Source organism: Lygodium microphyllum, chromosome 9 (genome assembly GCF_053477565.2).
Source record: "Lygodium microphyllum isolate KBCC chromosome 9, Lygodium_microphyllum_v1.1.10, whole genome shotgun sequence".
Classification (NCBI taxonomy): Eukaryota; Viridiplantae; Streptophyta; class Polypodiopsida; order Schizaeales; family Lygodiaceae; genus Lygodium; species Lygodium microphyllum.
In genome coordinates, this window is record NC_141143.1 from 16178378 (window position 1) to 16193041 (window position 14664).

The 14664-nt window shown below is 42.7% G+C and overlaps 1 protein-coding gene across 1 annotated transcript; it reads right to left on the minus strand.

Moving 5' to 3' along the window:
- Positions 1 to 11571: 11571 nt before the first annotated feature.
- On the minus strand, positions 11572 to 14327 carry LOC148030816 (uncharacterized). Its single transcript, XM_087684350.1, has 2 exons — positions 13664 to 14327; positions 11572 to 13353 (listed from the first exon to the last, which is right to left on the minus strand). Exon 2 carries the CDS (start codon positions 13311 to 13313, stop codon positions 12120 to 12122), a length of 1194 nt encoding a protein of 397 aa, XP_087540476.1. The 5' UTR covers positions 13314 to 13353; positions 13664 to 14327; the 3' UTR covers positions 11572 to 12119.
- Positions 14328 to 14664: the final 337 nt, after the last annotated feature.

Consider the following 14664-nt stretch of genomic DNA (forward strand, 5'->3'; position numbering starts at 1 on the left):
TTTCTTTCTTTATTTCCTTTTCTATCTTTCTCTCTCCTCTTCTGGTCTTTCTCTCCCGTCTCTTATGCCTTCTGATCTACTTAATCTTGCACAAATGGAGTATAAATAAGTTATGTCAAATGTTTTATCACAATATATTAAGATTGCTCATTCCATAAACCACCATAAATAAGTTGTATAATTTTACATTGTGTTGTTGGTTGTAAAGCACTCATCAAGATGATAATGATTCTTATGGTTCGAGGTTATTTGCAAACACTAAAAGATTGGCTAAGTTTATTTATCTTAATGATGACAAACTTATAAAGATAATATAAATTATGTTTAGCTTTAAGATAGAGTTTCACTTAGAAGATATTCTATTACAATATAACACTAAACTAACAAACTTTTCTTTCAAGTGTATGATAGTTTTTCAAGAATTGATACAATCGTAAGCAAGTTTGATATAAAGCTTTTCAACTACATAGTTATCAAGTGCATACAAACAAAACAAAGAGACAATGAGAACATAGAGATTATGGAAGTATAGAAGGAAGGAGAAATGCCCTCAATACCTAAGGCAACTAAACCATCAAATAAAGGAAAAAGAACTCCTAAAAAATACATCTTTCACAAAAAGAAATAGCTTTTGTATATTGTCTTGTAGGACATCATGTATGTAAATCATGAGGAAAGCAAATACGAATTTTCCACAATATCTGAACTTGTATGGATATTAAAACATATTTTCTTCAATATCCTTATACCAATCATTTACAAGAATCTGTCTAATTCCTATTTTAAATGCCATAGATAGAGGCATTTCATCAAGAATAGCCTTGAGTTCAAACTATCAAAGACAAAAACAAACGAGCAAGATGAGACCGATCAATTTCAAATAGTGAATAATGAGAAATTGAAATAAGGTAATAACTCTAGCACTAGAAATTCAAAATCTAAGAATCAAAAGAAATTATTCTCCTCTTAATGAAACTGGTTGAACTTGAAAACTAATAGGCCTCAAAAATCTCATTGTTTCAAGGAAAAATAGAAGATTGAGATAGAGAATCCCTTCCCCAAGAGTATGTAGCTAGAAGCGTCCTCCAACCTGCAAGAAAATTGGATAATGTTACCATATAGACATGTTGAATACTTTTAAGGTCAAAAACTACCCCAAATGGAAACCCCTCTCAATTGTTGTAGTCACTTTTTCCCGAGTAGATATAATGATCGAGAAAGCTACCACCCCTTAGCTAAGAACATATAGTCCACTTGGCTAACGTACAAAGGTAAAATCATGCTTTCTAATAAACTAAATTTCACTCTCCCATGGGCCACATTTGACTCAATATGGTTTACTCTTTTGCGTGGCATCACTTCCCATAGAAGGATAGCTAGTTACTTGGGTCAATAGATTGGAAGAGAGTACAAAGGATTTATAAAATACCAAGTCATCCTTGATGCTATCATTGCATTATTTGGGGGTGGGGGGTGGGGGGGGGGGGGGGGGGGGGGGGGGGGCATGGATTATGTCTAGGAATCGAAGAAAAGATTGTGTTCATCAAAATAGAATTTGATAAGGCATATGACTACTTAGAATGGGGCTTCCTTTCCCAATCCCTCCATGATATGGGGTGGGCTTGGTGAAGGCTTCATTAAGATTGCGACCACTCTTTTTTGTAATGCCTCTATAGGAGTCCTCATCAAAGACATTCTAGCAATGCATTAAAGACTTCTACTTGGCCTATGGTTCAATGGTCAACCCCAAAAAGTCCAAGTTTGCAAGAGTTCTTTTAAATGGAACCCTCAAAACCCATGCGACCACTCTTTTTTCACTACAAGGATTTAAGCCTATAGCGACGGTGAGTAGCGACGCAAGTTGCAGCGTCGCTATTTGCGTCGCTATGTGCATCGCATTCGCAACGCTATGTGCATCGCATTCGCAATACATAGCAACGCCCCACAGGGAAAAAAAACAGGCCGAAACTGAGCGCGGGTTTATTTCACGTTTTTTCGTCTACTGTTTTGAGAGCGACCATCGTGAGAGAGGGAGAGGAAGAAGGCTTGCCGCCGCCGCCGCCGTTCGCGAAGGAGAGGAGGAGCCTTCATTGCGAAGAGGAGCCGCCAAACACTCGCCATTTCTTATCGGCGAGTCTATTCTCTCCTTCTTTTGCTTGTTTAGGGTTTAATTCTCTTTCTCTTTTGCTTGTTTAGGAGAGGAAATGAGAGAGAAAGAGAGGGAGAGGGAGAGGGAGAGGGAGAGAGAGAGGGAGAGGGAGAGGGAGGGAGAGAGAGAAAGAGAAAGAGAAAGAGAGGGAGAGGGAGGGGGAGGAAATGAGAGAGGGAGAGGGAGGGAGTGCATTCTCTCTCTCCCTCTTCCTTTTGCTTTTATAATTTTTGTATATATATTGAGAGAGGGAGAGGAAATGAGAGAGAAAGAGAGGGAGAGGGAGAGGGAGGAAATGGAAGAGGTTGTGGGCAAAACTCTCTATTCACTTTTTTGAAGTGTTCAAATTAACATAGGATGCATACATAGATCATTCTTGTGTGTGCAAACTTGAGAGCTCTCTTCTCCCTCCTTGTATCCTATCTTCTTATGCTTCACATTGAGGGCGAGGGTGAGGGTGAGGGTGAGTGAGAGAGGAATTAAGTGAGGAACTAGAAGAGTGAAGCTTCTCTCCTATCTTGCATTCTTCTCTTCTTCCCCTTCTTCTTCTACAATTTGGAGGGTGAGAGGTGGAGTTGAGATGAGGTTGGGATATCCCTCTTTCTTTTCTATGCTTCCTCTCTTTGTTGGAGTACTTGAGGAATGGATGGATTGCAAAATGGAGTGGCGTAACCAATTGAGGGAGCCATGCTTGGATTGTGAGGCTGAATTGATTTGAGATGATGATTTGATTAGTTGAGTATATTACAGCAGATAGAAATCAACAACTCAATTTTTTATAAAAAAACTCTCTAATCATTTGTAGTAGAGATTCGAATTGCATTGATTGATGATTGCTATGGAGGATTAGTTATGTCCAACGTTTATCAATTGCATTAGGAAAGAAATTAGTTATATCTACTGTTATGTCTAATGATTGCTATGGAGGATTAGTTATGTCTAATGTTTATCAATTGTATTAGGAAAGAAATTAGTGAAATTTTTTTGCTTACAACATGAAATTAGTTCTCTAGATAAAACACCCTATGGGTTGCATTCAAATTGAACTCACAATGTAACTCATCTAAATGCAACTCATTGGAGAGTGTTAGGAGCATTTAAATGAAAGGACCTCTTGAGTGAAAGCTAGCAAGAAGAGAGGGAGATATTTTTCAAATAAAACATTTAAGGAAGAAAATGAAATGAGAGAGGGAGAGGAAGAGAGAAAACGAATGAGAAAGTGAGATGAGAGAGAAAAAATGAGAGAGAGAGAGAGAGAGAGAAGAGAGAGAAAAGGAAATGAGAGAGGACACTAAGGCTCAATACATAACCTAGAAGCATATAAATACCACTGACAACACTATGACAGATATAAGTACTAGATCCAAGTCAAAACATCAAACCATCCTACGATAGGGGTACTGCATCCAATGAGTATCAAGAGAGCATGTACATGTCACAATTAGTCCTATTGTTTGACTATAATATATCTAACAAATGGCTCATGTATCATCCAATGATAAAAGGCATAAAGTGTCTTAAATTAATGCTTGATGTAAGAAGTGACTGTCAAACTCAATGAGACTAAGCTTCAATCTCAATCCAAGTGCATTCTAGAAGCATGGTCAAGTATATTGCATCAACCATAGACATTAGTGTAGCATGCAAAGTAATCAATAAGCATCAACAAGCAATAAGCATGAAGTTTCTCTGACAAAATAGCATTCAACCCTACTTATTATAGAAGTGAAAACCTCTATAAATTGAGTAAATGAGTGCTCAAATTAGTCCAATAGCATGCCAAGATATTGACATAGCATCCCAAGTGATCTCACATCAAATAGATATCTCGAGAAGCATAAGTGACCTCCAATAAACAATGAGTGAAGGGTCTTCTCAAATTGTATTACAAGTCATTAAATTGTTTGTTGTAACGTAGACAAGATGGAAAACGAAGAAGATCCTGTTGTTCAAGATCGCGAGGCGTATCTTAATCAGCGTGTCCCATGTCCTTGCTCTCAATGCAAGTTGGTAATTAGACGAAAATGCCGATTCTCTATAGAACACATACGATGATTTGGTGAGTTTCAATCTGAAATCATTGGTCAGGCGATTGCGGATTTTCAGCAAATGGTAATTTGAAGTTAATATCAATCATGCATTGTACTCACAAGCTAATTGAATACCATATACAATAAGATTGGGTCTTGCTGGCAAATTTTCTATCCAAGGAGGTGATGTCTCGTCCCAAGGGGGAGTGCACCCTTTGCGGCCAATTAGAAGAGTACGTGGGCGTGCAATGGATGGAGTGCAGGAGCCAATCCACCACTTGCAAGGCCAATCTATACAGTCAATGCCAGAGGAGACAGGCAACCTTCCAGACCTACCTACAATCTTGGAGCCTGAGATTGAGGCAATGATCGATGCATTGATTCCCATGGATGTCGAGACTTCTGATCCGCTTAGAGAGGAAGCATCCATACCATTATATGATGGGTGCCGAGTATCTCAACTGAAGACACTGCTTGTACTCTTAAGTGTGCAAGTAAAATACAGGTGGAGCGATACGAGTGTGACTGAGTTGTTTAGGTACCTTGTACATACGCTTCCTTGATTTTTTTTTTTCGACACTATTATTACAAACATTTGTGCTTTTTCAAGGTGTTTTATGATTTTTTTCAAGTTATTGAAATATCATATATTACCACCTGTAAATACCATGCCTGAGTCTCGTGATGATGCACGACACGTTTTATGGAAGCTTGGCATGGACTACAATAACATCCATGCATATATCAACGATTGCTGTCTGTTTCGAGGAGAATACGAGACTATGGAGATATGTCCAAAGTGTGGTGCTCACAAGTATCGACAGGACTTGCAAGGGCAAACCATTCCTCAAAAAGTTCTCAGACACTTTCCGCTTATCCCCCGCATAAACCACATGTTTCGTACGTCCGGCATGGCGAGCTTGACAACGTGGAATGCGCAGAATAGGTCCACGGATGGAGTTCAATGAATATCAGCGGATTCGCGCACATGGAGCCATATCGACTCTACCTTCCCAGGCTTTGTCCGAGAGCCAAGGAATCTTCGGCTCGATCTCGCAATGAATGGCGTGAACCCATTCGGTCTATGCTCAACTTCTTACAGTGTGTGGCCTATAGTCCTTATCAACTACAATATCCCTCCATGGCTTTCTACGAAGAAAGGACATCTCATCCTTAGCTTGCTCATCCCAGACCGCTACAAAGTAAAAAATATTAACGTGTATCTTCGTCCATTAGTCGATGAGCTTAAGATTTTGTGGGAGGAGGGGATCACTGTGCAAGATATGAGCAGGCGCGATGGTTGGCGATTAGCCAATATTCGAGTCATTCTCATGTGGACGATGCATGACTTTCCGGGATTGGGAGAGTGCTCAGGTGAGCAGGCCTCCATTCTCGCTGGTAATATCTATATTTTATCTCGTTCAATCAAGTATTTACTAGGTCATGGTGTTGAAACAGGTCTGGTTACCTTAGGTTATCATGCATGTCCATTGTGCGGGCCACAGTTAGACTCCCGAAGGTCACGAACCATGAAGAAGATGGTATATCAAGGACACGCTGCTTTCTTACCGGAGGATCATGAACTCAAGGAAGGTTTCCTTGGACGACCTCCAATACGTATGAACGCCGCAAGCTTGTACGAGCTGAAAATGGTCCACACGGAATCACATCCAAATGGAATGCGACGGTTCTCAATTTTCTACAAGTTGCCATATTGGACACAGGTCAACCACTTGTTGGATCCCATGCATATTTTTAAGAATATGGGCAGCTTATTATGAGACCACATCACAGGAAAGAGAGACATTATAGGGGTACGAATGGATTTGAAGGAGGTAGATAAGATGGAGGTGCTTTGGTCACAGTGGAGTGCTGATGGTCGCGTGCATCTTTTCCGCGCTCCTTGGGTTTTGTCCACTAAAAAAGAGCGCATTGTGAAGCAAGTAATCAAGTCTATCCGCACTCCGACGGGTATGATGCATTCTCTCATGTCTGCATTTTCTAAAGACAACCAATTATCAAGGCTAAAATCCCATGACTGGCATAAGATATGTCAGGTTTATACTACGAATGGATTGTAATTAGCGTGGGCATTTTGCTATTTGAAATGTAGCCATTATTCATAATGCTTTCTCATTTGTGGCAGTTTGTACTACCGATTACGATCTCAGGATGTCTTACTCCAGAAATACGCGGGGCCATTTACAAGTTGTCGACTTTGGTGTAATGGATCTCACAGAAGGAGATTAAGACATCCTCTATTAAATCCACAAGGCGGGGAGCAGTGGAGACGATCTGTCTCTTTGAGAAATACCTGCCCACCAGTATGCTCACGATACAAATCCACCTTCTTGTGCATCTTATGGATGAAGTGAAGATTGTTGGACCTGTCCATATATGATGGATGTTCTTCTTGGAGCGCTTCATGAAAACCCTGAAAGGCTTTGTGCGACAACGAGCTCGGCTAGAAGGAAGCATTGCCGAAGGTTGATTGGTGTCTGAGGTGCTAGTGCATATTTCACAATTGCTAACAACAGTGGAACTAGACAATGAAATGATATGGTCGCGAAAGGACGATGATAGACTGACTGGAGATGTGGTAGTTGGAAATGGGATAGAAAAAAAAAATTGATGCCTCAATGGAAGAGAATATGAATCGCTTTTGTATGTTGCACCATGCCTCTATGGAGACGTGGCTCGCCAAGTACCAGATCGCTATGCAAGATCGAGAGAGAGCGCGAGCTGAATTCTGACGTAGTACGTGTCATCGACTGATTGGATATCCCAAAGGCATGGAAGAGATGCTGCGGTTTATGTCAACGCGATGGTTGCATGGAGCTTTGACCGCAGTGTCTCGCGAAGGGACAGAGATCTCAATGGAGGAGTGAAAATTCTGGAGGGGATATAGTCCAAAGGTGATGAGAGATTTAGAATCTGTCGTATCTAAATTTTATATGCGACATCTAATTTGAGTGTTTCAATGTACAATACAAAATATATAGTGCAGCGTGATCGCACGGACGACATTTTTGCGTGGAGCGTATTGACAAAATGCGCTCCACAATGAATGTGGTATCATGGCAAGGTTCGAGCAAGAGAGTCGACGACGAGCAACAGATCCAAACACGATTGTGGATGAGATGGAGTATTTTGGAAACTTGCAAAGTATTGTTACGGTGGATTACCGTAGCTTGTCCATGATACTATTCGATGTGTAGCGGTTCAAAGCAGTACTTGGAGGAGCTAAAGCAACAGTTCGACGAGGTCCATCTGGATTTTTCGAAATAGATTCCAAAAAAAAATGGACGGATTTGTGCAACACCTTTGTGTTGCCGACCCATTGTGAACAGGTGCATAGACTCATTTGATTGCTAATTGTATTACGACATAGTTTATGTCATAATGGTTTGAACTCTCTTGTACGTATTTGTGAACAGGTAATCTTCTATCCAAACCCCTGACAACCTCGATGGTGGTATGTTATACCTTCAACTCTCCGAAGTGCGAGAATATATGATCAAAGCGATGTTCTGAGCATAGATGAAGATAATATGCAAATAGAATGGTCGATATTACAAGGAGTGGAGGCCATCGAAAGCTTGGAGCCAGTATCGGCTAACAATGATCAAAATACAAGAGTCGAATGTTTCTTTGAGAACGAGGACTCATTCTTTTGTGGTGACATGTCTATCGACCTTCCAGTGTATGTGGAGTTGTATCAGGAGATTAATATGGGACCATAGGATACTTCATACTTGGAGCATCCACTTACTCAATTCGTTGACCAATCGCTTATAAGGGTACATAAGATATGCATTTTAAGTGAGATTTTTTTTAGATTATTTATATTACTGTGCTTTGTATGATTTAAATTGATTATTCTAACATCATTTTTTTATCTGTATAGGTGACATTTTCAAGATGAGCCAAGGAATGAGCGATGAGTTACAGGATATCTTCGCATGCATGTCTCCAGACCAAGCAATCGAATGCTTCGGCTTCGAGCAGACGATCTCGACGCTTACGACTTGGGCCAGAGGAAGGGAGTGCATCGAAATCAGGGGGATGCTACAGAGATACAGAGGCGGTGAGCTCGCGGTCGACATGGGATACAAGTGCGACTTCTCGCTCTCATGGCTCAGGTGGATGCTGTGGAGACACAGACGTGGTGTCTCTGTCTTATCGTTCAATTGGAGCTGCGTCACCTCCAGGATTTGTCACACCTGTGGAGACGTCTACTCCAGTTACTCCGGCTTTTGCGCAGCCGTCAGCAGGTGGCACCCCTGTGGGTGCCACTCCGGTCGATATTATCCCCGTCGGTACACCGGATGCATAGGGGTCTCTTGGATATGCCCAGGAGCGTGGACGCAGATGGAAGAGGACCCATCTTAAGCAGACTCCTGCGAGTTATGAATATCAGGTCGATAGTAGGTCAAGAGCCATCATCATGAATGATGAGGGGAAGAGGATAATGGCTCGCATGAGAGAGTTGTGCCAACAAGTTTTTCGACACGTCGTCTTGGATCATTGGAAGAATATACCGGAGGAGAGCAAGGACTACATAGTAGCATCCTTGCATGAGAAGTTTCTGGTACCAGCCGCAGTAGATAAATTCTCTACGGGCTAGATGATAGATTGCATGCGTGCATACATGTCACATAGGCGATCCAACGCACGCAAGGTAATCAAGAGTGCGGCTACAAAGCCCGAGTGGTTAGATGCAGACGACTGGCACCTACAGAGAGGAGACTACAGATTCTCCAGGACGTTGGAGTCAGCAACGCGAGGCGACGAGGGCACGACTCGAGACCGGAGTAGTCCATCATCTTGGGAGTGGCGGCCATAGGACATATTTGAAGGACTTTATAAGTTTTTCTTTTGTTTTGTTTGTTTATTTTTTTGAAATATTCTTTATACTGACAATCATGTTTCTAACAGTTAGCATTTTGATTTCTTTGCAGCACTCCATTACAAATCGCGATCCGACTGGCCTTGAGACTCGATATGCAGAGAGGCACAGTCTCACTGCATTGATCGACCGATTGTATAGATGCAACGGCCCTGTAAGTCACTCATCTTTCTTGTCCGTAGTTACCATGAGATATTTGAATGCATTATTGTATGGTGGACTAATCTGTTGTTTCTTTTTCGACAAAGTCCGTTCGATGCTCCTTTGCGGCGGAACGAGTTTTTAGGGAACGAGGATATGTAGCTCGCCCTTGGATCCCTAGAGCTCACACCCCTTTATTTTTTAGTCGCATGATCTATGTAGACATTTTCTATGTATTAGTGATATCCTTTCATGATTGTACAAATCACTTTTTATGCGATCATGTATTTATTTCATGTATCAATTTTATGATTTCAGTATACATTGTTTTTGTTTTCAAGCGCATTGTACACAGTAGTGCAAAAACCATTTTGTATGGCTCTCATAAAGCACACATTGCTATATGTGGCAGGGCAGCAAGCTACCCTGCCACAAAAAAAAATCCCTGTTACCATCATTAGCGTCGCAAATTTTGCTGCTTGCACGCGCCAATACCGACAGTGATAACGACGGTTTGCGACGTGCATAACGACGCTAATAGTGACGCTGATAGCAACGCCAATACCGACTGTTCTATGGCATCGCTAATAACGATGCTTTTTGCAATGACGGGGACAAATTTTGTTGTTTACATTTTCGTCGTTTTAAACATCGGTATAAGGCCTATACCTTGTAGAGTTTGTAATGCCTCTATAAGAATCATCATCAAAGACATTCTAGCAATGCATTAAAGACTTCTACTTGGCCTCTGGTTCAATGGTCAACCCCAAAAAGTTTAGGTTTGCAAAAGTTCTTGTAAATGGAACCCTCAAACCCCCCCTCCCCTTAAAAAAAGAACCCCTTCCCACTCAGTAAGTCTATTAAGCAAGGATACTCTTTTGGCTCCCCACCTTTTTGCCATAGCACTAGATGCCCTCAGTTGGCTAGTCTAGGCTAAGATGGGACAAGTGCCTTTCAAGGAAATATCCTTACCCAATTGCAACAAACAAATGATATTAAACCAATTTGGTGATGATACAAATAGTATTGTTAGAAATGAGCAGTCCTCATCAAAGACATTCTAGCATTGCGTTAGAGACTTCTATCTAGCCTTGGTTCAAAGGTCAATCCCCAAAAAGTCGAATGCCAAGTAGCAATTGCAAGAGAAAAGGGATGCCTCCCATGAAGAAGAACAAGGACTACATAGCATTTTTAGCACCATGAAAGAAGCTACCCATTGCTATTTATTACATCACTTTATTCTCAAGAGGTTGGGATATTTCTTTTTGGTAAAAATGATATCATTGATTACATCCCTCGTCTATATCTATATCTATATCTATATCTACATCTATATGGACTATAAAGCTCCTTGTGGTCAAAGGTCGCACATCCTCCTCCATCAGGGCTTCGAGAACTCGACCCTTTTGCTAGACTGGCTCGTCTTCGAAGGCAGATTGCGGTTACTTTGTCAACTTTTAATACAATTTTGCATACTTTAATACAATAATAATTTCGACCTTTCTCCAAAAAAGAAGAAAAAAACTCGTACTAGCAATCACTGTATTTTGTTCTCGTCGTCGGTTTGTCTTTAATGGAAAATTAAACGTTTCTTTCAGCAGCTTGGGACATTGACGATCTTTTTCGGATGCGTGTTGAGCACGCTCTCCTTTGGAATGAATGGGGCGGGAAGCGGAACGATGACGACCCTCCACAAAACTCTTCCTGGGTTCATTTGACAGCTACGTATCCTGGATTTGCAGTCTAGTCAAAATCCTATACATTAGTAGGAAGGAACTACTCCAAATTGCTTATTATCGATTTATCACCCCTCGGCCTCGGGAATTATTCTCCATAGACCTTATTTTAAAACACACCGGACGGTACTTCCGAGTTGCCGACACGTAATACGATATCTCACTATAAATGTTTAACAGATGTACTAACATACAAAATTTAGAATTAAAAAACGGGTCCTAAACACATGTCCAAGTAAGAATCTGTCCTGAGCTCAGATCACTGTGCTCACTCTGCTTGGGACAGTAGGCTTTCCCACTTGGTAATAAACAAACAAGGGGGGGGTGGAGTTTTCTTTTCACCAGCCTGTGTCCTGCACACCCCCCCCCCCCCCCCCCTTTCTCTGTTCTGACCTGCAGTGCTGCACATGGGCTTGTCAAGCTCCAACACAGACAGATATGATTTTGGCCTTGCAGGCAGATAATCAAAGCAAACATGCTTCAGCTACATGGTACCAGTTCTCAACGGCATGGCAGACCATCCATGCATTGCAATTACATTTCCTTCCCATGAGTGAGTAAACAGGACTACTTACATGATTCCCTAAGGAAAAGTTCCCACAAAAATAATAAAATATTAGATAAATAATTAAGATGTGTTTGGTGTTTGGTCATAACAGAGTTCGATCACCTGAACTCTTGCTAGTAAGCCTCATGGTATCCTGCAGCAGTAGTCAGAATACGGTAGTAGCACTTACTGATAGAGGTTGCAGTAGCAGTACCCAAGTTTTACTCTCAGTTCCTCCATAAGTAGCTGTGCTTTGTACGCCACTTCTACAATTTGATTGGTCTTATCAAAGGGAAGCTTTCTTTCACCAACCCCTTTCTTTTTATTCCATAGCTGTGGTGCATCAAATCTCCACCACATCTTTCAGAGAAGATGAAAAAGCAGAGGAAAAAGGATAAAACTAAGGATGATGTATGCAGTTGGGTAAATTCTCTCTTTCGGGAAGGAGGAAAGCTGATAACAGGCTGCTGTCAAAAAAACGCGCCCTGCCTCAGCTGAGTATAGACATTAATGCCTGGGGATCCATACATAATAATAGTATCAACATGCTAACTCTCGATTCTTACAGTAAACGTCGTGAATTTTTGAAATGGGGAACATCAGGTCACTAATGTAGCAAGGCTCCAGCCATTGTAGACCCAGCCAAGGCGGCATGCATTTCCGGCCAGCTCGCAGTCCACAGACTTGCCTCGCTTGCGGATCCAAACATGTTCTCGGATGCACCTTGTAGCCAATCAATCGTGGACGACCCGACAGGCTTCCCTTTTAAGCCCCTTTGATTGATTAGACCATCTGATGTCTCCACGTCTGCAAATCCAGGAACATTGCCATTGCAACCATGGGAAGCAGCATCTTCTGCAACATTGGGTGCCTGTGCAAGTTCATGACCCACATGAAGGGCTAATGTGTTGTGGTGGAACCTCTCAAGACTGCTGCTCTCTGCAGTCGAGCTGCTGAATGCGGATAGATGGTCTTCAAGCTTGGGTACAATTGGGGCAGATGTAGCAAGGGAGACAGGATGGGGAGCTTGGGAGCTATCCATTAGATAGGGGTTAAGGTCAGATCCAGGGAATAGAAGTGCTCCAGGTTCAGTCTTTACTTGGGAGCTGGGGTCAAAATTGAGGCCAGGGAAAGTTGGGGGGTGGAAGGGGGGCATGGTACTGAGGATTGGAGGAGGCTGGCCACTCAGGAGTGAGGCTGAGAGTGAAGAGGTGGCAGGGCCTAAACTAAACATGTTGGATTGAGAGCTCGGCACCGCCCCCGAATGCTCCCCTATCCTCATTGACTCCTGGAGGTGCGAGAATGTGAGGCCAAACGAGGGATGGTTCTCATTGGACAATTCACTAAATGCAGATGATGAAGGCCCTCCTGAGAAGTTAGGCAGCAGAGAGGTTGCACCATTGGCACCTGGGCCACCACTGCCGCTAATGTTTGCCAATATATTGGATGCAGAATCATCCAGGGAGGCTAGAGATGTTGGATCCATGCTCCTTTGCTTTACCCTCTTGTTCTTCCTGCATCCGCCGCCCACCGGCACATTGCGCAGTGCCCCCCCTTTGGTCCAATACCTGCGGCAATTCTTGCAGAAATGTCTGGGCTGGGAGAGACTGTAATTATTGTAATAGCAGAACTTGGTGTTGAGGGAGTCACAGCGCGGGCATTTCTGTGCCTGATCTGCATTTGAGCTTCCGCTGCTGCCTTTGTGCCGTCGATCTGCAAGCTTCGTCGAAGAAAGCATTGGGGCAGATGCCTCGTCTGGCGGTGGCTTCACGCCTGCTTCATGCTGCTGCAATATCATCATGGCCAAGTGTGATTGAATGGATCGCACACACAAGTCTGACCTGCAAGAAGTAAGCAGAGAGAGCTGTTGAGGACTCTTCAAAGTACAAGTTCCAAGTGATCAAAACTTGTTTTGCCAGAGGGTGGTGTCGTAACAAGCAAACTAACTACAGCTACTAACAACATCAGTTGGAACTGTCTGTGTGGAACTGATCTGATCAAACACTGCAGCTACCGTTGATCTAACATTTCTATGAACTGCAGCTGCAAATGCTTTATTAACTGACCATAAACAACAATCAAAGACACAATCAGATCAAATTGGAGTCTTTGTTCATGCAACACAAGTGAGAGAGCGGAGAAGAGACACACTGTTGATTTGCCGTATGAATCAGTTCAATGTGGAAGCAAGGTCGAGGTTGGGAAGAGAATCCGCTGTAGGAGATATGGAGGGCACCTGGTCTCGATCAAAGGGTCGATGGCAGTGGTCCAAAAGGGGGAGAGGGCCTGACGAGTGGGGCTAGATGGCTACTGAGGGAGAGAGGGACTAGGCTATGAATGAATATGAGAGCGAGCGAGAGGTGAAAGCAAGTATGAGATCCTGGAAAAGCAAGATAGGGTGGGATGCAAGGTAAGTGGGGGACGAGCTGCAGATATCCTGTGAGAGAAGCAATTAGAGCTACTGAAGGAGGAGGATGAGGAGGAGAGGAAGAAGAAGATGCGTTGCTTCTGATAGAAGAGATTTCTAGAGGGATATTCAATGAGGAGCTTATAGGAGGGCATGAGCATGAGAGAGAGAGAGAGAGAGAGAGAGGAGAGAGGGGGGAAGCGTCCGTGGCAGAGATGATGATGATGATGGAGGGGCGGTGCAGCTGCAGTCAGCTCTTCTGATAAGCTTCTTGCAAGTGCCAGACAAGAATTGGGCTGCTGTTGCTGCTGCAACACAAAAACAAAAGGTGAGGACAGAAGAGGTTGGATTGTATTGTATTGCGGGTGGGTCGAGAGTGAATAATGGCGAGCTAGATGTGTGAGGCACACAAGACGAGAAAAGAGAGAGAGAGAGAGAGAGAGAGACACACACACACACACACACTCACTTACTGCAGTGTGTGTGTAGTCTCTCTCTCTCTCTCTCTCTCTCCCTCTCTCTCTCTTGTGATGAGAGTCCAAAACCACCAACAACAACACAAATTGATTGAATTGATTGATTGACCCATATGTCACAATTCTCCTCGGCTCATGCTTTTTTAATTCTAAAAAAATTAAGATCGACAAATATATATATATATTGAACACATATCGAGGGGGGGTTGAAAAGGGGCCATTAAAAAATAAAAATAAAAAGAGGAGTTCAACCTTCACGAAAGGGGGGG